Genomic DNA, 25,094 nt, shown 5'->3' with positions numbered 1-25,094 from the left:
GACAATGCATTTCTGATAATTGTGCACAATGATTATGTTATCGACATATAATTTTATTCTAATATGATTGACATTCGTCATGTAATGAACTTCTCTGTTGACATATATTTATTTCTAGGTTAGGAAATCACGCGTCTTTTTTTTGCACTTTTGCACTATTTGATGTAAATCGACTATAATTTTGTTGTCGAATAAAAGTTATGTTATGTTATGTTAATTTACCTCCGTCGATGAGATAGGATACGGAATATTGAAATGGCAATGTTCGTCCTTCCTTCAGGATCAATATCTTAGAATCGGTCAGCCACCTTTTTTATTAATCTTGTATAAATATGAAAATAAGGATCGCTAGTATAATAAAAATTTGCCTCAGGATATTTTAGACATGTCTCTTTGATACATTTAATGTTTTTAAAGAAAAATTACGATTTTAGCCACATTTTACAAATGATAAGTAACATTATAATTAAAAATAAGCATGAATGTATATAATAGTAAGTGAATGATGCTTTCAATTGCTTTCGATCGCTTTCAAAATCAGATGTAGCATGTTTTATTTAGACCTTTGTTAAACAGAAATCAATTATACTGATGTGCTAGACTTTAATATATGAATGTATGAATGTGTATTTTATTAAGGAAGTGATTCGCTTCAATATGATCAAAGTCAAATCCGCCAAGTCTGATCAGGATCCATGCTGTTCGCTTACAAATCCTGTTACAAATAGAGAAACTGATAGCGAACAGCATGGATCCTTATCAGACTGTGCGGATGCGCAGGTTGGTCTGGATCCATGCTGGTCGCAAAACCATTATGTTGGTTTTGTCATGGCGCGGCTCATTTGTGTCTTGTTAGATTATGGAATTTATTGATTAAAAAAAATAGTTTCATTTTTCAAGAATAAAAGACAAATATTGACCTGCTGCGTTAGATGTATATCAAATGTTATTTTTTTCACTGATTTTCTGAGTAAATTTTAATAAATAAATTTGTATCATACGGCGGGTGATATCAACTAAACGAAATTGCTTGTATAATTTACATTATAACATTAGGAAATTGATATCAAGAAAATGGTGTGAACTTATATATTATGATTATCGTTTTGCCAAGGAACTACTAAAGTTCAAGCACTAACATATATTTGTAAAGTCATATCAGCCAAGTGGCTTTATCATGATGCTTTGTTTAAGAAATTAGGCACCTATACAGCAGTGGAAAAGGATTTTGAAACCGGATCTGTAGTGAAACAGACCTGGGGTCAAATAAAACATTGTATGAATTCAATTTTTAAGACATATTTGTAATATTTATAAAACACTATCACGACAATTACACGAGCATTTATTCAGTAATAGAGAAAGCAATTTCTTGTAGACTATAATGACTGTTTCTTAAAAGACGTGCTTTATGATATTTCAGAGGAAGGGGTTTAATACAGCTTAAGATTAAATGACAACGGGTGTTTTTTTTTTTATTTTTATAATATAAATGAAAAAAATTGTCATAATCAACGGCTGTCGTTTCTTTTTTTAAAAATGGCGTCGGGTTGATCACCCTACGATATAATAATTCTACATGTTTTATATGAATAATACGTGGTTGTTATAATTTTTACATTCAAAATAAACGTCGTCACGTGATTAGATGAGAAACTTATTTTTATTAATAAAATGGGCACATTTCAGATTATAGAGCAAATCCACTACAGTACCCACTAAAAATTAAATCAATTTAAGTTTATATAAACTGATGTTTGCCTGGATGTAATCTGTTTGTAATCTTAACCCTTTCACTGCCGTCTCTGTTATTTTCGGCGTATTTGCCATATGGACGGCTTTAGCCGTTTCTATAATAATAATAGTAATTATAATAAATTAATAATAATAATAATAATAAAAATAATAATAAATATAAAGAAAATTATACCATCGACAATAATTATTATTATACTAACAGATTTGGAAACATATATAATTATTATAATACTAATAACAAATAATAATAATTATATTAATTGATAATATAGTAATTTCTTAGAAAACCCTCTGGCAAATAGGTGATCAATAAAACAATAACCCTCTGGCAGCGAAAGGGTTAATATAAACACAGTTTTAGGAGATTTATTTCCCAGCAAATAATGTTAAAATGAAAAAGTTTGCTCATCTTTCTTTCTATCTTCCAAAATCATCCATAACTGATTTCATTAATTTTACTAAAACAACAAAATTTGAATACCCCAGCTCTGTCTATCACTGCAGTGAAGGTGTTGTATAGTTAAGATTTTGATTGACAATTGAATGAAAATTTACCATCGTTTGTCCTTTCTGATGATTTTCTTCTTACTTGCACACACTGACTGTATGAATTGTGTTAACGACTTATTTGCTTTATAATAATTTGGTGTTGGAAATTATAACCTAATAAAATAAATGAAATATTTGGTTTTGTGCTTATTTTATGAAAAAACGTGGGTTTTCTTGATTTGATGATTTTAATAATGGTAACATAAAGGTACATAGACAAGATTAAAACCTAAAACATAAGGTAAAAAAAGTAAAAAAGAATTAAACAATGAATGTTACTCCAAATAAATCAAATTAATTACTGTGTTATGTAGTTGTGTCCAAGTTTAATTAAGAACAGTTTCACAAACGTTTCCTTTAATAAAAAAATGTCGTTGTCTGTTTATTTGTAAAGATATTAAGAATAACCCTAAACGACCTTGGTGTTATGTGTTCACAGATTTGCATATTAATTGAAACATGAAACAGATAATTGAAAAAGGAGCACACTGCAAACAGTCTGACTCTTTCCAATTGGTCAATATTTGTTTATTTCTGGCAATATCAAAACATAATTATTGTATGGAATTTATAAAGATTTGTTATATATATGCAATGGCAAAATTGATTAATTGACGCTTACTCGTAAATAACTTATTTCTTTACTTATGTCATTAATTGTTTTGCATTTTTGCCAAATCTTTTTAAATGATACGTTTATGAATTCATAAATGTATTGCCCTAAGAAGGAGGCTAAAAGAGCCAGTTATTAGTAATACATTAACTGCCTCTATTCAGATTCTTATGGCTCATAGAAATTATCAGATACAATTATTCTACGGAAAAACATGTTAACTATGATATATTGATATGTTGATGTTGCTGATCGAGCCAGTTCATGGACGGAACAGGAAAGTATAAATTACCGTCCATGCCCTCTAGTAGAATTCAACATTTAAACATGACAATAGTGCAATTTTGAATTTAGAGCGTTTAGAACAGCCGCAAATGTGTTCATACGGCGATCATAAGGGAACCTTCAATAAAACACGTTAATGGCATTCCATGAAATTCCATAAATCATGCTTGATTGATATCACTTTGAAGATAATTATTTATTTATTAAAAATTCATTTGTAAACTTAATATTAAATTGACTTGAGTGACAATTGACTTTATTAAGCAAAATGCTATTATATAAGCAAAATGCTATTATAGAATACACAACTTCATACCTATCTGATTCACGGACTTCTGCGCCAACAGCTTTAAGAACAAACATGGTATCAGATTGATGCATTGTGTACCGTATTACAACTTACGTTATACTGGTATATGACCTACGCGTGAGCTGTATACGTTCACTGTAACACCGTATACAGCATACACCGAATAAAGCTTACTGTGAGCTGTACACGTCAATATATGCGAATCACCGTATAAAGCTTATTTTCATAATATTACCAAATTGGTGATCGTCCTCACGTTTTCATCCAGACTAAGAACATACCGACGTCTACGACCAAGATTATGACAACGACTAAATGACCACGACAAGGCTCTTATGATTACTAATTCAACGTCGAACACGCCAACTGCGACCAAAATTACGAGTTGTATCACTTTAATTACTACAAGTACAGATATACTACTACAACTTCTACGACGACAAGAATGTCTACGCGAGCCGCTGATGACAACGACCATTTCTATGAATTTCATTACAAGTGCGAAAACGACCCGGACAACTTCAACAAAGAAAATGACTTTTAGAACTCAACATTTAACATCAAGAAGTATTCTATAAGAATATTCAAAAGATACACATGTCTTTTATATTGTTTTATTAGTATTTGAAACACTTATGAAAAATGCGCCTATTGTTGACAAATTTACTTTAATGTAATAGTTTTTTTTTCAAATGATATAAAAGTTCAAAATATAACAGCACAAAATATTTCCAAATATGAAATATATCAATAAATGAAAATTAAAAAAGTCTGTTTTTTAAACCTACTTATGTTTACTGTAAGAAAACAGAGGGCAAGGAATCACTTGAAACATCCAAAACAGCAAAATGTCAAATGCTGATGGCTTGAAAACTAAAAGCAACTCTGAAAAAGTTGTTAATAAAAGCATAGTATAAAACTTGCTTTAAATGATTGGGGAAAACTAAAACATGAAATTTTAAGGAAAAAACACAAACACAAAACCAAACGTTTTGAACTTAAAGATTTTTTATGTCATGAAATACGATCTTGGTTGGAAAAGATGAAGTTAAATTTGACGGCGTTTAAGTAACCAAAACCTGCAGTTAGCTATCCTACATTTTCTTTACCTTACATCTTTAACCCGGTTCCTGTCACTATCTATATAAAAATTGATATAATAATACCCATTACTTTATGTAGATCTTGCTACCTAACATGTCAAAAGATAACATAAATGTAAATTTGTATTAACATATAATTAACATCGTGTTCAAGTTGTAAAGAAACTTCGTTGGCAAATGAGATTGATTTTTGCCTAAAACCTTATTGCGTGACGATAGGTAAAGACCAAAGGTCATGTCTTAAGTATACTTATGGAAAAGACGCAATCATACCTTCTCAATTAAATATATAGAGGATATTTGTTTGTTTTGCATGTAAGATTGAAATATAATTTCACTGAGTGAATACCAGATGCAATATTTTCACGAGTGGCGTAGCCACGAGTGAAAATATAATAGCTGGTGTTCACGAATGAAATATATTTCAATCTTATATGTAAAACAAATAAATTTTCTTTTTATTTCATGCTTTTTAAGTGATTTTAAGTATTTTTTACTGATTTTGCCGCGTAACGTCGCGCATTCTCCTTTGTGACGTCATCACATCATGACGTCACATCATTATTTTTGAAATATAGTTCTGTTAGATTTCTCTAATTTTGTTACATTTTAAACATGATGTATGGTAACATCGACTTTCTTTTCCTAAAGAAGCAAAATTTACGTATGACGGCATTTATTTCTGCCTGTTATTCCATTTAGTTATGATTTTCTTTTCATCCGCATTCAGATATAGTCCGGCTACAGTGAAAATTATATTTCATAAATTTCACTAGTGGTTTATCAGAATAATTATAATCATCTGATATATTACAATAAAACACTGGAAAGCATGAAATAAATCCTCTCTGTTTCTGCAGAGACATTACTTTACTTTCTCAATAAAATATAATGTTCAAAGTAACCTTGTATCACAGTTAGCGCAAAAAATATATAACTAAAAATTTTGGTTAAAACAGCTTGAAATTAGCTTGGAATATTTATAAAAAATACAAATTTGACAAAAGATACGGGGTTGAACCCCATATGTATCTCAAAAATGAGCATCGGTAAAAATTATATGTGAATTTCCGCTGCATCAGATGTGAAGCATAACACCAGATGTGACTATAAAAGATGTCAATCGCAGGGTAAGTTTTCATCTTTTTAAACATTTATTTAAAATTCAATCCTTTTTTTTAAGAAATGAATAGTCAAGCTAAACGTTATAGACGTGTCATTTCCGATGACGGTACTTTTAAGCAGTCTTTAGATACGTTGAATAGATATTTTCTGATAGAAATTATCCTAAATCTTTTATTGAGAAAGCGTTGTCTAAAATTGAAGGCATGTCCCAAAATGATGCTCTTAGTCCTGTCGTTAAAAGTACTAGTTCAATAATACCTTTAACTGTATGTTTTAATACATCTCTGCCTAATATTGGTGAAATCTTAAATAAATAGTTGGATCTATTACTTTTGTCTGATAAGAAAGCGTTAAAAATATACATACTAAGTTCAAACCTATTTTAGCATATAGACGTCCTTAAAACATTCGAGATTATCTTATGAGAAGGCTTTACTTGATCGCACATTTTTATCTAGCGTAGATGTTCACATTGTAACAATATAATTGTTGGTTCACAATTTAATAGCAGCATAACAGGTCGTTCTTTTGATTTACACAATGATGTTAACTGTACTACGCGTAATGTAATTTACCTCATTACATTAAAGGCTGTAAAAAGCAATACGTAGGTCAGACTTATCAAAATGTATCATGCAGAATGAATAAACATAGATTTGGTATAAGAAATTGTGGCGTTAATCCAGTTTCACATGTTGCGATCCATTCGGATCAAACGATAATAAGTGTTCATTGTCAGATTTTTCATTTCCCTGGATATAGTGAATATTCTGGATTTAAATGACTGGTTGTCAAATGACTGGTTGTCTTTAAAATGCATTTTCAGCATGAAATTTGTTTTTGTGACATCTAATATGATCACTGGCAAATTCGAAAACATGGCCAGAAATCACATGCTGTTGATTATATATGTCAAGGCCGCCATTTTTTGTAAACATTGCTTTTTAAAAACAGCATGCACGGTAAAAAGAAGTCATTTTACAGGGGGGTACAAACTTTAAGCAGTAGCAAAAAATCGACAAGGTTGAGGACTTGTTTCTTTGTGATATTTTGCATGAATAGGGAGTTGTTAAAGCAGAGACGGTGTTCCTTTAGCCTGTATATTTGCAGATATTTTTTGCCAGAGGGCCGAAAATGTGTTGTTTTGGGTCTCGGGCCACTGTAGATTTTGGGCTTCAATTGAATGAATTGCAACTTTTTTGACTGCCTGCCTATTGCAGATGGGATAATTCCTTTGTAGATTTGCAATCTTATGTCATATATGTTCTCAACAAAATGTGTTTTCTTTTTCCAGGTTTGGTATCAGAATTATTAAAAGTATTGCTTGTAGGACATTGACGGCAGGAACTTGAAATTAACTGTGGAGTGCTACCTAAGAACACGTTGTATCGTATAAAACTCTAACGAATAGACACAGGGTACCAATCGCAACTACTCGGCCCTTTCCGTCAGTCTTCGGATAAGGATATTATAGATAATAGCCGAGGCAGTTCCGAATGACAGGGTACCGGACATTCGGAACTGCCTCGGCTATTATCTATAATATTAACCTCGGAAACAATACGGATTGCATTGTATACACACCGGTCTCAATTATCGACCGTCAGTAAGACCGGTGTACACAATGATACGGATCGAGAATAGTTCTACCACGTGGTTTACAAATGTAAACAGAAACAGATATAATGTAAAACGAATGTAAATATTTGACATCTAATGTCTGTTCCGGTACTCCTATGCTTGAAAATATGTCTGACAACAATTTGTAAATTAAATATGCCCACTGATGTTCAATTTTGAACAAATCCGACTAAATGTCAAAAGGTTGGTTTTTTTGTACTTTCGGTTTCTACAGCCATACTAGTAAATATAGAAATAATGTTTTGTTTGCTTTTGTACCTATGAATTCACTTATTTTAGGTGGACTTTAACTACATATATTGGAAATAAACTTGTCAACAACTCCCAGCATTAAATTACTATTTGTTTACATGTTTAGTTTCTTAGCGTAGGTTAGACCGGAATACCGCATCCGTTCTGTGTATTCATACTATTGTGTTCGAGGTCCTTATCCGAAGACTGACGGAAAGGGCCGAGTAGTTGCGATTGGGTACCGGACGGATAACCGGTAACATACCACCAAAACTGAACGGTCATAGACACCTAAATTAGATATTCCTCACAACAACAGTTTTATCGTGAACAAAATACCTCGAAATTAATAAGGATTACAAACCCGAAATGCAATGGAAATTCTAAATTCAGAATTACTTGAATTTATTCAGACTTTCTTCGTATGACTTCTCCGTGATACAGGGGTAACGCGCTCGTTTAGTGTGTGAAAGGTCTGGGATTCAAATCCCAGTCGAGGCAACTATTGTTTTGTTTTTTTTTTTATTATTTTAAAGTGTCTTTGTTAAGGAAGTAGCCATGTTATACAGATACAGTGTGGCTGTCATAAAAAAATGAACATAAATGAATTTTTGTTTCAACTCTAGTCATGCAAAATCCTGCATGTATCAAACTGTGGTGCACTGAAAGATGAATTATAGTACATAAAAATATATATATATATATATATATATACATGGAAATACGTACAGATATACAGGACGATTTAGATTGCAAAGAAAAGAAAATACCAAATTGTTTGCAGCTTTTTGATTTTCTTTATTCTTAAGAATTTACGTTCGCGTGCCCTTAGGATTTGTATCATGTGTATGTCCTAATCCGGTAGACAGTGGTTCTTCTTGATCCACCCTTATTAATACCCTATTGTAAATGTTGATAAAATTTGAATATTTAGACCATTAGACTAATGTCAAATAATGTAGGGTGAGTGTCACGCTGTAAAACACAATAAATGAAATAAATCAATCAAGGTTAAATGGTGTACTTACAAAAAATATGTTTACATTATTTACTTTCAATTGTAAAATAACACGCATCGGCAAATTTGAAAGAATGAAGTCAATTAAAAAAGAAATATCTGAAAAAAGATTATTATATCATCAAAAACTTCAAAAGTGATTGTTAAAAGTTTAAATACTTATCATCGCGCATTATTTATAAACTGAATTTGGTAGAAACATATTGTTATATAACAAGACAAAAAATGTATATTGAAAATGTAATATAAATTCATTTTGTAACTCGTTTGTCGAAATTGATATAACGGAGAGTACTTCTAAAACAGATTCATCAAATAGTCTTAAACATACACTAAAATGTATTTTACGCCAGGCAGTTCCTTTAGAACTGTAACGATATATTTTTTTCAATATATCTGCGACAATGGTATATCTTAAAGTAAAATATCAGGCGCCAGCAGTTCAACATGATTGTCGAGTTATGATAGCTTTATTTAACTGCAATACTGATCAGAACTTATGCTGACTGATTTAGATTAATTGAGCCGCGCCATGACAAAACCAACATAGTGCGTTTGCGACCAGCATGGATCCAGACCAGCCTGTGCATCCGCACAGCCTGATCAGGATCCAAGCTGTTCGCTTACAAACCCTATAACAAGTAGAGAAACTGATAGCGAACAGCATGGATCCTGATCGCGAAGCTGGTCTGGATCCATGCTGGTCGCAAACGCGCTATGTTGGTTTTGTCGTGACGCGGCCCAAATGCAGTATTGCCATTGTAGCCTGTTTTTTTATAATAATTACTTACATCTGCTTCATATTAATTTTTTATCTTAGATAATGTCCATTGACTTTTTGACATTAGATATTCCGATCTACTTGTTTATATTACCGATGTACTTTTTACTTATATGGGTCATTGACCTCGATACCCGCATGATTTGCAAAACTACCCTGTGTCCTCCTGTGTTATTAATGTCAAAGTTCATTTCTATCTAAAACATAAATTGGACTTTGATACAAACCGAAGGGTAAATACTGTGTATTTTTATCTTAATATCAATTTTATGGTAAAACTTTAATATGTACTTTAATCAAAGACATTTTAAAAAGATATACAGTTCTATTTAAATGCAGTCAATTGCATTTTATTTTCACGTCTATGCAAATTGATATACTCGTAAATCTGCTTTTATAAAGTATAGTTTTTTCTTTATTTCCTTCTAGAAAATTAATTATTATTTTGAGAGAAACATAGCTTATTATCCACATTGGTCCGTGTGTCATTGGAGGAAAGAATGAAAGATTCTAATATCTGCATGTTGTGATTTTGAAAGGAGAATGAATTTTTTTTTCAAAATGGGAAATTTTTTAGAAATTTTGCCTCTGCAACAATGAAAAGAATGAAAATCGCAAATTCGGGATATTGAGAAATAAAAAAAGAAGCGTTAATCAATATTCAACAATAAAATTACAAATTCAATTTAAGACGTGCAAGCGTTACATAATATTTTAAAGAAGCAATGAAATATAATTAATGCACGTATACAAATGAACTGGCTAAGAGAGGCGAAAGTCAAACTGAGTGTTTATTAATTTTTTATTGTAATTATTGTTTGCATATAAGTCCATCCAAACACATGCTGATGCAGGGATAAACAGTTGTACACATGTTTTTATACTTTACGAGAAGAAAAACGGCATTGTTGCACGGTGTTGATGACTTTAAAACTGAACAGGGAGGAAATACACAACAAGGGACACAATCTAACATTCATTCAAAGCAATCTTTTTTATGATATTGAAATTAAAATTTAAGAAAAACAACATCAACATGTCGATGCGTGATGCAAATATCTATACAAAACATATGAGAGTAACAATGCAAATTAAAAAGACCTTTCTTATGTGCGATTAAACAGATTACTGAAATTAGTCTTCTTTGATAAAAAATAATAAATTAAATCATGTTTCACAGAACATTTGTCATCAAATAACGTGGTCTATATTGTTAGCATTTTGCAATTTAAACATTTTTGGGCGTCTTTTTTATTTTTTACATATATAATGCATAGATGAATATTAATTTGTATCCTTTATGTTTCCCTATGTTTCTTTATGTTTGAAATGCTAATTGTATCTTATTAGGTGCATATTATTCCAACAGTAAGAAACTTGGAATTTGTTATGGAATTTGTACAGTGATATTATATGATGTAAAGCAGCATAGATATATATATAAAATCTTATTCTTATATTTAAGTTTGAATGGTTTCTTAAAAAAAAGTTACGCACAGAAGTGTATTTCTAGGGGTTGAAAAAAAACACAACAAAATAAATAAAAAAGGCAACAATCCGCCAAAAGTTGAATAATAAAACCCCGGCAATATGCGCCAGGACACATAATGACCAAGCTTCCTTGAAAGTTTAATCAAAATTGCTTGAGAAATGTAGGATTTTAGAATAGAATAATATTTCTCTGTTGTGTTTTTTTTCTTTCTTTTTTTTTTCTTTCTTTTTTTTTTAACAAAGAGCCATATTTCTGGCCTAAATGTTTGATACGCAAAACACCAACACTAAGCGCAAGGGCACTTATTCTTGATGAAAAGAGTTTCTGTAAAAGTTAAGTCAAAATTGTTTAAGAAATACAGTAGCAGTTGAGAACAGAGGTGTATTTCTCTGTTTGTTTTACTAGTTCTTTTTAAACAAAGGGTCATTATTCCGCTAAAAATGTTTGAATCGAAAAACACAGACAATGTGCACAAAAGCACTCGATTGCAAAGCTTCTGTGAAAAACTTGTTACAATCCCTTAAGAAACGAAGTAGTAGTGTATTTCTCTAACAGAATTTCTTAACAAGGGGTTATTACTACACCATTGCAAAACACCGACAATATGCGCCAGGGCACTTGATAAAAATGTTTCTGTGAAAGTTTAGTTTTAATCCTTTGAGAAACGTAGGAGGGGTTGTGCACAGAATATATTATTCAAGCCCACCCCTTCATCAGCCCGCACGCCGAAATACCGCAATCTAATGTCAAAGAGCTAAACACTGTTATTATAAATGACAAAGTTACTAATATACATGTTTTATTGAGTAACTCTGATTACAACAGTTGCTAAAATCATTCAAATCATATATGATGTTTATGTGTTTTATAAAATACATGTTCTGACAGTTACATGATAATTGTAATGAATAATTAACTAATTGTACTGAATAATTAACTTTGCATTATTCTTGCATGCAAAAAGAGTATATTTATACCAGGCATTTGCCCCACGAAAGCACAAACTTAATCGCATATTTTTTGTGGTACATGTATCTATCACTAGAAATTAATTTGAAAAAAAAGCTTCGATTTGAAATTTTCTTAAACTGTTAAAATGATTGCTTGTCAAGTAATATTTATTAGATTGACAATTGATCAATAAAAGTGTACTGTTATGTCGGATATATTTCAATATTTAAACGCGTGTTATTAGTTTGATAAAAACGGTAAGTATGTTCGTCGAAAACAAAAGCAAAATTGACTCGTTTTGAAATGTTGATCAGGTTCGAAATGCGCTAACGACAAAAAAGTAACAACAAAAACATCAGTGCTTATGCTTTGCTGTATAATAGGAAGCAATAAATGCTATTTTCTCCTATTACGCAAACATATATTAGATTGACAATATGCTCATCTTAGTACACAGTTAAAATAAGAAACATTACAATTTACCATCTTTGATTTTTTTTATTCTGTAATCTACTTCGCAAAAAATGATCGATAACCCACGCTACTCATTAAAAAAAAACTATAAACGTTCTTCAAAATGTATCTATAACGTTTACTTTATAGAATACATAATATGTATCATCATTTTTGTGTGTTTTTCATTATTCTTTTTAATTTATTGTTTTTAGCATTTATGGTCAAAGAGTTTGTTAAGAAGTATTTCAAATTATGTTAAAATATATTTTTGATATTTTAATTATTGTCTTGTCTTTCTTGATTATTCTTTTGTAAAAATGTATTTCTTTACTTCCTTTAAAAGTTGCACTGATAAAAAAATCTCACGGATACAACACTTGTAATAAATAAATTGTATATATCATATAATTCAGGACAGGTAGAATAATATTCAGATAATTTACAAGCCCAAAGCCTGCAGAAGTGATAAAGAATGGCACGTTTGGATAAAGTATTTCTTGCATTGAGCTACCTTTTCCTGTGTGTATCAAGTCAACTATCACAAGGTAAAACATACTGTAAAATAGATAAATGTTTCCTTGACATAGATCTTCATTTTCATATAAACATAACCATAGGTGTGTTATCCGTTTCTATAGTAAAACCCCTGATGTTAATACAATTGCATTCAACAGAATACTGAAACTATAATCACAAAACAAATTTTGTTTTAAATATCATTATATAAATAACTTTTGAATAATTGATTATTAATGCCTCGGCGCAGCATTAACTACATATAGTAGTTACTTCCCTTGAACAGTATGCTATCTATGTAAAAAGTATAAAGCTGTATATTATTCTGTAGCAAACTGCATGATTCTAAACCAAACGTCAAATTATAGAAGGTTTAAAGAATTCGTTTATATTTGAACAGATCTAGAATCATACAGAACACATCCTTGTTTACGAGCATGTCAAGTAAATCGCCCGATGATGTGTTCGTACGATTTTACGGTGGAGTTGTACTTTACTCTTTCAAAGGCTTGCTATGATTGTCCGTATAATAAGACGGATTGTTCCCGGCCTCACTGTATCCCAGCTGATGGCGTGTCACGTGGTATCAATGTCGTTAACAGAATGCTACCAGGACCCGGAATACATGTAAGACCTTGTTTTGTTTCTTGTTGAAGTAAATAACATTTAGGTAATCTCAACAGGAATTGTGCTATAATTTATGTAAATTAAGACCTATATCAGAATGTTCTTTAAAATTGTAACCCAGAAACTACCGTGTTTATTCAACAATTTCTATTTTATATTTAGTGATGTGATGGTCTACAACAAAAACAGTAAGATATTAGAAACCAATACTACACATGTATAAATTGTAACATGATATAACAATACATGGTGAATTATTTTATCCAGGTATGTGAAGGAGACACTGTGATTGTGAATGTCAAGAACCACTTAGCAGGGGGTGTGGGAACCAGCATCCACTGGCATGGTATTTTGCAGAATGGTTCCCAGCATATGGACGGTGTTGCTATGGTGACACAATGTCCAATCCCGGAAGGAGCAACATTTCAGTATAGGTATATAAAATAAATGAGACAAGGTTACTTTATGCCTGCAGCTCAACCCTGAAATGATGAAGAGTAGCATACAATATTGTGAAAAGAATAGATTCACAGAAATATCACTTTTTTTTTAATTTTAAATTATCTTAAAGTGTTAACGTGTTAGATTTTAAATAAAAGTAATCGACACATATATAAGTAAGGGGTATTTGGAAACTGGGCGACATTTAAGGTTTCAATTTACCATGACAATTATTCTATATTTTAGGCTAATTCAACTTTTTTCGTAGCACGGGGACGCATTATATTACTGAACCCATAGCATGATGGGTTTAGTAAAATCCCAGGGAACTAGATCTATTCTTGCATAAAAGTATATACTTGCATAAAAGTATTTCGTAATTTTTAGGTTCGGTATTTGTTTTCGTATAAACAAGTTTCGTCATGCTTTTTATGTGCGAGTGCGATGTCATTTGACAGTTTTGTTTTGAAAATGAAATGAATGTGGTTGTCATTGCAGTCATGTCACCCAGAGTAAAAAACATAACATTTAAAACGGTGCAGCAAGAGCGCGCACGATTATGTCCGTTAATGCATGTCGTACACCTGCTTTGTTATGCACGAATATGTATTATATACAGTTTTAATTATTCTTACAATATCTTTGACAGCTTTCTGTGTTCAATAACTTTCTAAAACGAGTGATTTTTTCAAGATTTACTATATGTTGTCAGATTCAAAGCTGAAAACGCAGGAACACATTACTGGCATGCTCATTCCGGTCTTCAGAGGTCAGATGGCGTTTATGGTGTATTTGTTGTTCGCCAAGCAATCGAGTTTGAGTCTCATCTAGGTCTGTACGACGAGGACTTACCTGAGCATACCATGCTTGTAACTGATTGGTTAGTGGAATTGAGTATTAATACATTTGCTCATCTTCATCATGCAGGGAGAGATAGCAACCCAAGGTCCATGCTCATTAATGGTAAGTTGTGTCAACAGTCTGTGAAATAAGTTAATTTTCGCATATGATATAAACTTTTCGAAAGTTGGGCAGTTTACAAGTTTTATTGCCATTAAATGTATGCAAATTGTTCTTAACTATCGAAAGTGTATGCAAAGCAAAGCACATAGCGGCTAGCCCCGAGAATTTTATGCAAATAAAGTTTCAAATAAAAATTATACACTAAGCTTACAACTCTTTTACTGTATTTTATCAGCCCTGTCAGCCAGTATAACGTTTTACTTCTTTGCAAATTCCGTCAAACATAAAAGGGAAATTTGAATGCAAAAGTTAAACATTGTTCAGCGCATTCCATAGTAATCGCAGTCATCTTATCAGTATTTTGTACTATAGCAATATTTGTTTACGTCGTCCAGATGCTTAATTTTCGCACACGACTCTAGTAGCTCACCGCTTTATTTCCGTATCAACAGGACTCTAGCAGCTCGCCGCTTTATTTCGGTATCACATGACTCTAGCAGCTCGCCGCTTTATTTCGGTTATCACAGGACTCTAGCAGCTCACCGCTTTTATTTCGGTATCACAGGACTCTAGCAGCTCACCGCTTTATTTCGGGTATCACATGACTCTAGCAGCTCGCCGCTTTATTTCGGTATCACAGGACTCTAGCAGCTCGCCGCTTTATTTCGGTATCACAGGACTCTAGCAGCTCACCGCTTTAATTTCGGTATCACAGGACTCTAGCAGCTCACCGCTTTATTTCGGTATCACAGGACTCTAGCAGCTCACCGCCTTACTTCGGTATCACAGGACTCTAGCAGCTCACCGCCTTACTTCGGTATCACAGGACTCTAGCAGCTCAACCGCCTTATTTCGGTATCACAGGACTCTAAGCAGCTCATCGCTTTATTTCGGTATCACAGGACTCTAGCAGCTCACCGCTTTAATTTCGGTATCACAGGACTCTAGCAGCTCACCGCCTTATTTCGGTATCACAGGACTCTAGCAGCTCACCGCCTTATTTCGGTATCACAGGACTCTAGCAGCTCACCGCCTTATTTCGGTATCACTGGGACTCTAGCAGCTCACCGCCTTATTTCGGTATCACGGGACTCTAGCAGCTCACCGCCTTATTTCGGTATCACAGAACTCTAGCAGCTCACCGCCTTATTTCGGTATCACAGGACTCTAGCAGCTCACCGCCTTATTTCGGTATCACAGGACTCTTCAGCAGCTCACCGCCTTATTTCGGTATCACAGGACTCTAGCAGCTCACCGCCTTATTTCGGTATCACAGGAACTCTAGCAGCTCACCGCTTTATTTCGGTATCAAAGGACTCTAGCAGCTCACCGCTTATTATTCGGTATCACAGGACTCTAGCAGCTCACCGCTTTATTTCGGTATCACAGGACTCTAGCAGCTCACCGCTTTTATTTCGGTATCACAGGACTCTAGCAGCTCACCGCCTTATTTCGGTATCACAGGACTCTAGCAGCTCACCGCTTTATTTCGGTATCACAGGACTCTAGCAGCTCACCGCTTTATTTCGGTATCACAGGACTCTAGCAGCTCACCGCCCTTACTTCGGTATCACAGGACTCTAGCAGCTCACCGCCTTACTTCGGTATCACAGGACTCTAGCAGCTCAACCGCCTTATTTCGGTATCACAGGACTCTAGCAGCTCATCGCTTTATTTCGGTATCACAGGACTCTAGCAGCTCACCGCTTATTTCGGTATCAAGGACTCTAGCAGCTCACCGCCTTATTTCGGTATCACAGGACTCTAGCAGCTCACCGCCTTATTCGGTATCACAGGACTCTAGCAGCTCACCGCCTTATTTCGGTATCACGGGACTCTAGCAGCTCACCGCCTTATTTCGGTATCACGGACTCTAGCAGCTCACCGCACTTTATTCGGTATCACAGAACTCTAGCAGCTCACCCGCCTTATTTCGGTATCACAGGACTCTAGCAGCTCACCGCCTTATTTCGGTATCACAGGACTCTAGCAGCTCACCGCCTTATTTCGGTTATCACAGGACTCTAGCAGCTCACCGCCTTATTTCGGTATCACAGGACTCTAGCAGCTCACCGCTTTATTTCGGTATCAAAGGACTCTAGCAGCTCACCGCTTTATTTTCGGTACTCACAGGACTCTAGCAGCTCACCGCTTTATTTCGGTATCACAGGACTCTAGCAGCTCACCGCTTTATTTCGGGTATCACAGGACTCTAGCAGCTCACCGCCTTATTTCGGTATCACAGGACTCTAGCAGCTCACCGCTTTATTTCGGTTATCACAGGACTCTAGCAGCTCACCGCTTTATTTCGGTATCACAGGACTCTAGCAGCTCACCGCTTTATTTCGGTATCACAGGACACTAGCAGCTCACCGCCTTATTTCGGTATCACAGGACTCTAGCAGCTCACCGCCTTACTTCGGTATCACATGACTCTAGCAGCCCACCGCTTTATTTCGGTATCACAGGACTCTAGCAGCTCACCGCTTTATTTCGGTATCACAGGACTCTAGCAGCTCACCGCTTTATTTCGGTATCACAGGACTCTAGCAGCTCACCGCCTTATTTCGGTATCACAGGACTCTAGCAGCTCACCGCCTTACTTCGGTATCACATGACTCTAGCAGCCCACCGCCTTATTTCGGTATCACAATGCATACAAGGGTAACAAACATGTTGTTATCATAAAATGTAAAATGATTATATAAAATACAGGCGTAAGTATTAACCAAGTACTAAGTTAGGAGGATAAGACAAAAAATAGAAATTCCATTGTGTTTTTTTTTGTACATGACATGTACATGTATTTATAATGAATGACATGAGAAGTAAAATGCATCACATATTTAAAATAAAAGAATAAATAAAAAAGCACCATTTCTGACTAGCGTTGTAGGATTAAGACTGGTTAAGATAAGTGAAATGCATTGGCTAGTTAGTCAGTCAGTCAGTCAGTGAGACAGTCAGTCAGTCAGTCAGTCAGTCAGTTAGTTAGTTAGTTAGTTATACACATAATACCACATACCTAATTACAAAAATTATAAAACTTGGCTTTTGACACCAATCTTAACAATATGGGACAGGCTATTGAAGATGATAACCCATTGCATAGTTTACAACCCACGTAGGCAAAGTATTTTGAACCAAAACCTTTGACATTTGAGACTGCAAAAGAACTTTTTTCACGAAACCTTATATTGTGATTGTGGCCGCCATCACACGCCGATGCTGTACAACAGATTTTCGATGAACATGAATCAATGTCAAAATGTAGCTAATGCCAGTGCGCTGTTTCTAACCAATAATCTTGATAAACCAAAAAGTATTAAGGTATAAAAGAGAATGTAACTTCATCTATCAAATTTGTTACTATACAAGAGTGGATAAGGATAAAAAATCAAAATATTAAATATGACCTGCTTCAATTCTTATTTACTGCATAAAGGGAAGCACATTGGAGTTTGCTTGTTTTTTTTTACAGGAAAAGGAGTATTTCATGAATTTTTCGATTCCACTTCAAATACCACTAGTTATACACCTGTCGAAATATTTCACGTGACACAAGGCAAGAGATACAGGTTTAGAACAATAAGTAATGGGATCCTTAACTGCCCTTTACAAGTAAGTCAACAAATGAAGTAATTGTACATCATGTATATTCATGGTAACACCAGAATGTGAAAATCATGCACGATTTGTGTAATAGTAACGCATAATTGTGCAATTCTATGACCGAAGAGAGCGACTTTATTGTAAATCATACTGAAAAAAAATTCGCATACGGTTGAGGAGACGTTATATTTTAAACCTTATTAAGTGTGTGCTATTCAAGATCATTCGTAAGACAGACGACCTGGTTATTGTTTTGAAAGCGGCTTTTGCATTTCGTCGATATTATTGTATTAAAACAATAACGTATACATTACATTATTGTTTTATAAATTCGTTATTCCTCAGACATTTTTCCACACTTCTCGTGCCATATTACTGGAATTAGCAGATAAAAAATGTGATCGAGACTATTTTATGAGGTAAAGCCAATTACGCGGATGATCCACTGTGACAGAAGAAATGCTGGTTACCTGAATGCTTCCTTGAAGTACAATATGACTCTTGTAGTTAAGATATACCGGATATCATGGCAATAAAGTTTTAAAAGGATTTTTGTACTTTAATATTGACAAAAAAGGAAAGCGTTATCAGGTCGTCATCCTCTCACGAATGGTGTTTAAAAGTAAACATAATTATAGCTGAAAATATTTGTAACGCTGGTTAAAGTATATTGTCATTACAGCCGTATGCGCTTATTCATCTTACCGTGGTTAACGTTACGATCATAGCTGTTCAATAATTCGGCGTTATTTTTGCGCAAATTTTGCATTATTTTCACATTCCTGCGTTACTGGATATACAGGATGTTAAGAACTTCTTTAGTTTTCTTTTAATTCTTTTGGAGACAGGAGGTTTAAATGATAAGCATTGGTATTGCCGGTTTCATTGCACATTTATTGTTATCGAAACCTTTGAAATGAATTCATGTTAAGCTGGTTTACGGGAAACTTTTTTTTTTTGGGAATGACGAATGAAAATTTTGTTATATATTCATTTTTTTTTTGTTTGTCCTTGTACAAAAATAAAAAATAATCCATATTTGACAGTGATTTTATAAAAATTATCATCTTTTTTATAAATATATTTCAAGATTTCAACTGAATAAATGACATTTGAAAAAAAAATCAAACCATAATAAGTCATTTTTGCTAAACAGATTTCCATTGATGGACATACGCTCACAATGATAGCATCTGATGGCAGTCCATTTGAGAAGATTGAGGTCAATTCGTTTATCATTTTTGCTGGAGAGAGGTTTGACTTTGTACTGAATGCGTCGCAGCCTGTAGGGAATTACTGGATCAGGGTCAGAGGTCTTGGTGTCTGTGGTTTCTCAAAGGTCAAACAGGTAAGTTGGACTTCAAGATGTTTGAAATTAAGATATATGAGCCGTGTCACGACAAAACCAACATTATGTGTTTGCGACCAGCATAGATCCAGACCAGCCTGCACATCCGCGATCCATGCTGTTCGCTTACCAACTCTATTACAAGTAGAGAAATTGATAGCGAACAGCATGGATCCTGATCAGATTGCGCGGATGCGAAGGCTGGTATGGATCCATGCTGGTCGCAAACCAATTGTGTTGGTTTTGTCGTGACGCAGCTTATATACAGTTATGGATTCATAAAAAAGAATTGTTTACAATTTAAAAAATAGCCAATCCTTCGTTCAATCAAATGTTTTAGTATCAGTGGTAAGCTTTAAAAACAATCCGCTCTAACTTTATACTGGAAGGAAAAATACAGGAGATCAAAAAACTACGTCAATATCAAATCAATTATTTGACACCATGCTACTTTATCTATAAGAAATTACAGTATAATGGTACCACGTAATTGTTACGAGTCTTTTTTTGTTCTCTGTCGGTTACACAAAACCTTTAAGTTATTTCTTACTTTGTAATCATAACGTTGATACACAGTCACAATTGAAATACAGGTTGCTATATTGCGATATGCTGGTGCCCCTGATGAAGAACCTACCGGAAGTACTACATGGGAGGACGCAGACAGACCTGGATTGGTAAAAATACATTGATCTCGTGCTTACTGTCAATCAAATAAAAGTTTAATACATGTATATGTTATTATATTCTGCAATGATTTTGAATAAAATAAACTTCGTGGTACTTTTTTTGAAACAATATTTAATAGCATTTACATCTAATTCAGTTTCCCTGTCAGTTGTAGTACTTGTATTACTTACGTTGTTCTTTAAAAGTAGTTATGCATACATTTTTAGAAGTCTTATACTTTCACAAATATAGTATTTTCATAATTGAAAAAAGAACAGTTTTATCAACAATTCAACACATAAATTATGTACGCGCAATCTCAAGCTCTCATGTTCAATTTAACAGCGTTCTCGCAGATTTTGCTGATACAGATTACGAGTTATGTTATATTTGATAGAAATTAAATCCTTGGAACATGAAAGGTGATGAATCAAATATTCAAGTTAGTGAGTTGAAGTCGCGCCAGAGTGGAAAAGCTGGGTTGAAAGAGATCCCTGACAAGAAATTTTACCTTGCTATGGATTTCAACAAGATTGACAACTATCATTTTCATGATGCCTCGTTATATCCTATCTTAGCTTTACAAAGATCTAAACAATTGTACATGACTCAGATTAACCACATATCATTACGACTACCATCGTCGCCACAACTCTCACAATATTCCGACATAAACCAGGTAATTTTGCAGAAATATGTATTCATTTTGTTTTATTTCCCGATTACACTTCAATGAAATATTCTAAATTCTAAAAAGAATTAAAATGATAATATTATAAACACAATAATTTTTGAAATATTGTATACTTATATGATGTATTGGTATAAATCTGGGGATTTCATTAAAGCCATGAACTCTGGCACATATGTCATTTACTGTGAAATCATAGCTAACAGCTTTATTTAGTAATAAGTTTTCAGCATCGTGTTTTGGAATATTTACATCAATCAATCTCATTTTATTGTGTGTGATTTCTCTTCTATCAATAAACAATAAGTTACCTTAAGTTTTATTCAAATGAATTAAGTAACTAATTTTTATTTGTACTATGCTTTAAATAATATTTGATAGGTTGCAACAATGTAGTTGTATCAGATGTAGTTATATATCAGAAAGTGAAATGTTGTAAAATCAACGCAATAAATCATTACACACAGAGTGAGTTTTGTGACAGCGAGAGCACGGGAAAAAATTGCACAGAGGAGTTTTGTGAGTGTGTCTACCGTCTACATGTACAATTATATGACACGGTTGAGATAATTGTTATTGATGAAGGTGTCACATTTAATGCCAACCACCCAATGCATCTACATGGTCACAAGTTCTACGTCGTTGGCATGGACAAGGTATGTACATGTCTGCAATGATACCTTGCATGTGAAACAAAAAATATGCATTATATGCATGCTAAAATTCTTAAATATAAATACACTATACTTTGCGTCTAACAATAAAACTTTTTATTAACATCTATGATTTCATTGTGTGTTGTATTGGTCTGCATACAGGGTGAACATGTAGTTTTTAAAAACGTTTTCTTGAGTTTTCGGCAATGATAAAATTGTTAAATAGAATTTGTTTTAACTTGGAATGATGTTAGAATATAACAGAAACATTTTAAGCGAAAATAATAGGGGTCATCGTTCTCGTTTTGAGTACTCTGTCCCTGGATTGGGCTTTTCTGCATAATTTACATTGATGGTAAACAATACTTTTTTTTTCCTAAACATCTGCCTTTTTTTCTTAAAAGGTGACTTAAAGAATTTAAGTCCTTTTAGTCAACATGAAAAGATATACCAGAAATAATTAATGTAATTACGTGTTATTTTGTATTGTGATCAAGCATAAAAAGAAAAACATAATCCAGTGTATAAAACAAAATTTGGTAGACTGTATAAGTTATCAGCCCTGGCATTGAGGTCAAACAAAACGATTATCCAGATTCTATGGCTGATAACTCAAGAGTGAAGTTGGTGACACTCATTTTTACCAACAGCATGCAAAGTTTAAAGAAGTGAAAACTCCAGAAAATGTCATTACCTTTATGATATAAAATACTTTTTTTATATAAGTGCTTTCGTTTTATTATAATGTTAAGTTGTTTTAATCGTTTGATTTATCTAATACATGTATTTATTAAATAAATAAATATTTTAGACACATTCTAGAGTAAACACGATTTCTTTTAAGTGATCTATTTTATGCAATTATGTTTTGATTGACAATATAAAAATACAAACGAACCGTTTTTTTAACCTTATCTCAAGCTTGGACAGTCTACTTCAATTGAGGAAGTTAAACGCCTAGATGAGAATGGAAACCTTACTCGTAATCTTGTTGATCCCCTTGCCAAAGATTCGGTCACTGTCCCTGACGGTGGTTATGTAATTTTACGTTTCCATGCAGATAACCCAGGTAAAGGTTTTTCAATTATAATTTATTATCATGATTTTGTGTCAAAGATATCCGTTTTTCCGAATGACATCTATACGTTTATGAGAATAATACGTACACATACTCTAAACCTTTTATGTTTTTCGTTACTGATAATCTAAAAAAGAACAACATCGCTACTGTCAATCTAACAAAAAACAAGATTTATTAACGACACTATACAATAGGGAAAACAGAATTCCTTAAGAACGTCAAAAATCAACGAAATTGAAAAATGTTGCAGGCTCTGTTTGGACGGAACTGAAAAGTGCAAGTTACCATACACGCACCCTAGAACCGGTATAACCAGAATTCAACATTTAAAGATTTTGGTGTAATATGCTTGGTTGAAAAATTAAATATATGACCAAGAAATATACAAATCAGTTTTATTTTTAACACCACTCATATATTTCAGGATTCTGGTTTTTCCACTGTCATATCCAGTTTCATTTGAATACTGGAATGGGTCTTCTCATTCAAGTTGGGAATCCAAACGATATGCCAAAGATTCCCAAAAACTTTCAGAAATGTGGGAATTGGAAATATAGCGGCCCTGAAGAGGAAAAGGAAGAAAGGGATTGCGTCAGCTCATCGTCTTGTTATTTTTCATCAATATATTCTGTCCTGATTTTCATGACTGCCTATGTTGTCAAGTTCCTTTTCCAATTGGATTTTGACCTCGAGTTATTTGAATGAAAAGAGTAGCGGTAGTTGTAAAATTTTGAATTGTTTTCTGTATGGATATAACATTCTACTGGTACTATTGCTTAACATGTATTGAATGTATTCCATGTTTAGCTCCATATGAAAGTTTAATATAGTGGCATTGCTTTATTTACAATCGTTTTTATTGGTTTCGTTTCAAACGTTAATATGACGCACTTCATATCGATTCTTTCAAATCGTTTTTCTTAAAAATAGGTTCTTTCTATCATACATACAGAAATATGCAGTTGAATCAATCAAAAGAAAGGTTGTAAACTTTTTAAACACTTTCCTTGATAATTAACATCTCACACTGGTGATTGCATTTATATAAAATTGAAACATTGTTTACTTGCATAGCATTGAAACCAATATTCTTGAATGTGAAAAAAAAATGAAACTTTAAACCTATTAATAAAAAGGTGAGGTTTAGAATTGTAAAGAGGTGGATTCAGGTCGCCTAATTGAGTTGGATACAAGTATTTATATACAAAGGGGAATAAGCAATACTGAATTTAGTTAAACTGAGTTTGTAGGCTTACGTGATTGGTTATAAAGATTTTGCGTCAACGAAAAAGTCTGCAAAAAATATGCTCTTGGTCACAGCTCTTATGCCAGCTCAATGAAGAGATAGTTCTTATGATTTCATTGACTGTAATTAGTGAATCTAAAGCTTCCGTTCTAATAGGGACCTCACGTTTAGGTTGCTCAAATTTTACATCCTCGCTTGAACAGTTATTTAGCTTTGAAAAATACTCCTTAAAGTAAGAACAATTTCATTTTTACTTTTCCCTTAATATTTCGTAATATGAATCAAAATATTTCGTGAGGACTGTTTACTAACATATGAAATATGAAAAACAATATCAACATGGAAAGTTGGCGTTCAATAAACGCAACCCCCACACGTCCCAGTAACACAGGATCACCGGCAAGGAGCCCAGCTGGACCCCAAATAAAAACAGGACAGGGCAGTCTTGTTTTCTCTTGATAATATAATCTTTAATTTAGCCTGACGAATTTGCATACAATTTTCTATTGTTTAAAAGGCTATTCTTTTTTCTTCTGAATAATTGTCAGCACGTTTAGAATTAAAAATGTTTTCTATAGCTTCGCGATACTTTTCATGAAACCATGGCGATTTTTTCTTCTTTTCTAATAGTTGCCTAAAAATGTTTTCCGAAAACTCTTATGGCTTGTAATAATGTTTAAAAAGTTCTCTTTTTCTAAAGAATTCAATATATCCATCTAATCTTGATTCTGTACATCATTAAATACAGTGACACCTTTAAATGACAATGGTCAGAATATTCAGTCATACCCAATATACACATATACCATAAATGTCTAAAATTATTGAAATTCGTAATCAAATAATTTACTGTACTTAACATAGATGTATTTCTTTAAATATAGCGAAATGTATAACAACCAGGCTTTAAAAGCCCGTTTGCTAAATGCAG

The 25,094-nt window shown here is 33.3% G+C and overlaps 1 protein-coding gene across 1 annotated transcript; it reads left to right on the top strand.

Annotated features, from left to right (window-relative positions):
* Window positions 1-13,235: 13,235 nt before the first annotated feature.
* LOC132738260 (uncharacterized) lies at window positions 13,236-23,919 on the top strand. The gene is made up of 10 exons (XM_060725727.1): window positions 13,236-13,456; window positions 13,724-13,890; window positions 14,610-14,860; window positions 18,342-18,481; window positions 19,629-19,820; window positions 20,414-20,497; window positions 20,887-21,168; window positions 21,648-21,836; window positions 22,758-22,905; window positions 23,342-23,919. Exons 1-10 carry the CDS (start codon window positions 13,286-13,288, stop codon window positions 23,620-23,622), a joined length of 1,905 nt encoding a protein of 634 aa, XP_060581710.1. The 5' UTR covers window positions 13,236-13,285; the 3' UTR covers window positions 23,623-23,919.
* The last annotated feature ends 1,175 nt before the right edge of the window (window positions 23,920-25,094 follow it).

Source organism: Ruditapes philippinarum, unplaced genomic scaffold (genome assembly GCF_026571515.1).
Source record: "Ruditapes philippinarum isolate M1 unplaced genomic scaffold, ASM2657151v2 ctg296_1_1_1_1, whole genome shotgun sequence".
Taxonomy (NCBI): domain Eukaryota; kingdom Metazoa; phylum Mollusca; class Bivalvia; order Venerida; family Veneridae; genus Ruditapes; species Ruditapes philippinarum.
This window is presented reverse-complemented; position numbering and strand designations above follow the sequence as displayed.

Excerpts from the sequence above, each read along its gene's own strand:
- LOC132738260 (XM_060725727.1), top strand. The coding sequence starts at position 13,286 with ATGATGTGTTCGTACGATTTTACGGTGGAGTTGTACTTTACTCTTTCA. Across the intron at positions 18,482-19,628 it reads TCCTTAACTGCCCTTTACAA|ATTTCCATTGATGGACATAC; the intron begins GTAAGTCAACAA and ends TTTGCTAAACAG. Across the intron at positions 21,837-22,757 it reads ACGTCGTTGGCATGGACAAG|CTTGGACAGTCTACTTCAAT; the intron begins GTATGTACATGT and ends CCTTATCTCAAG.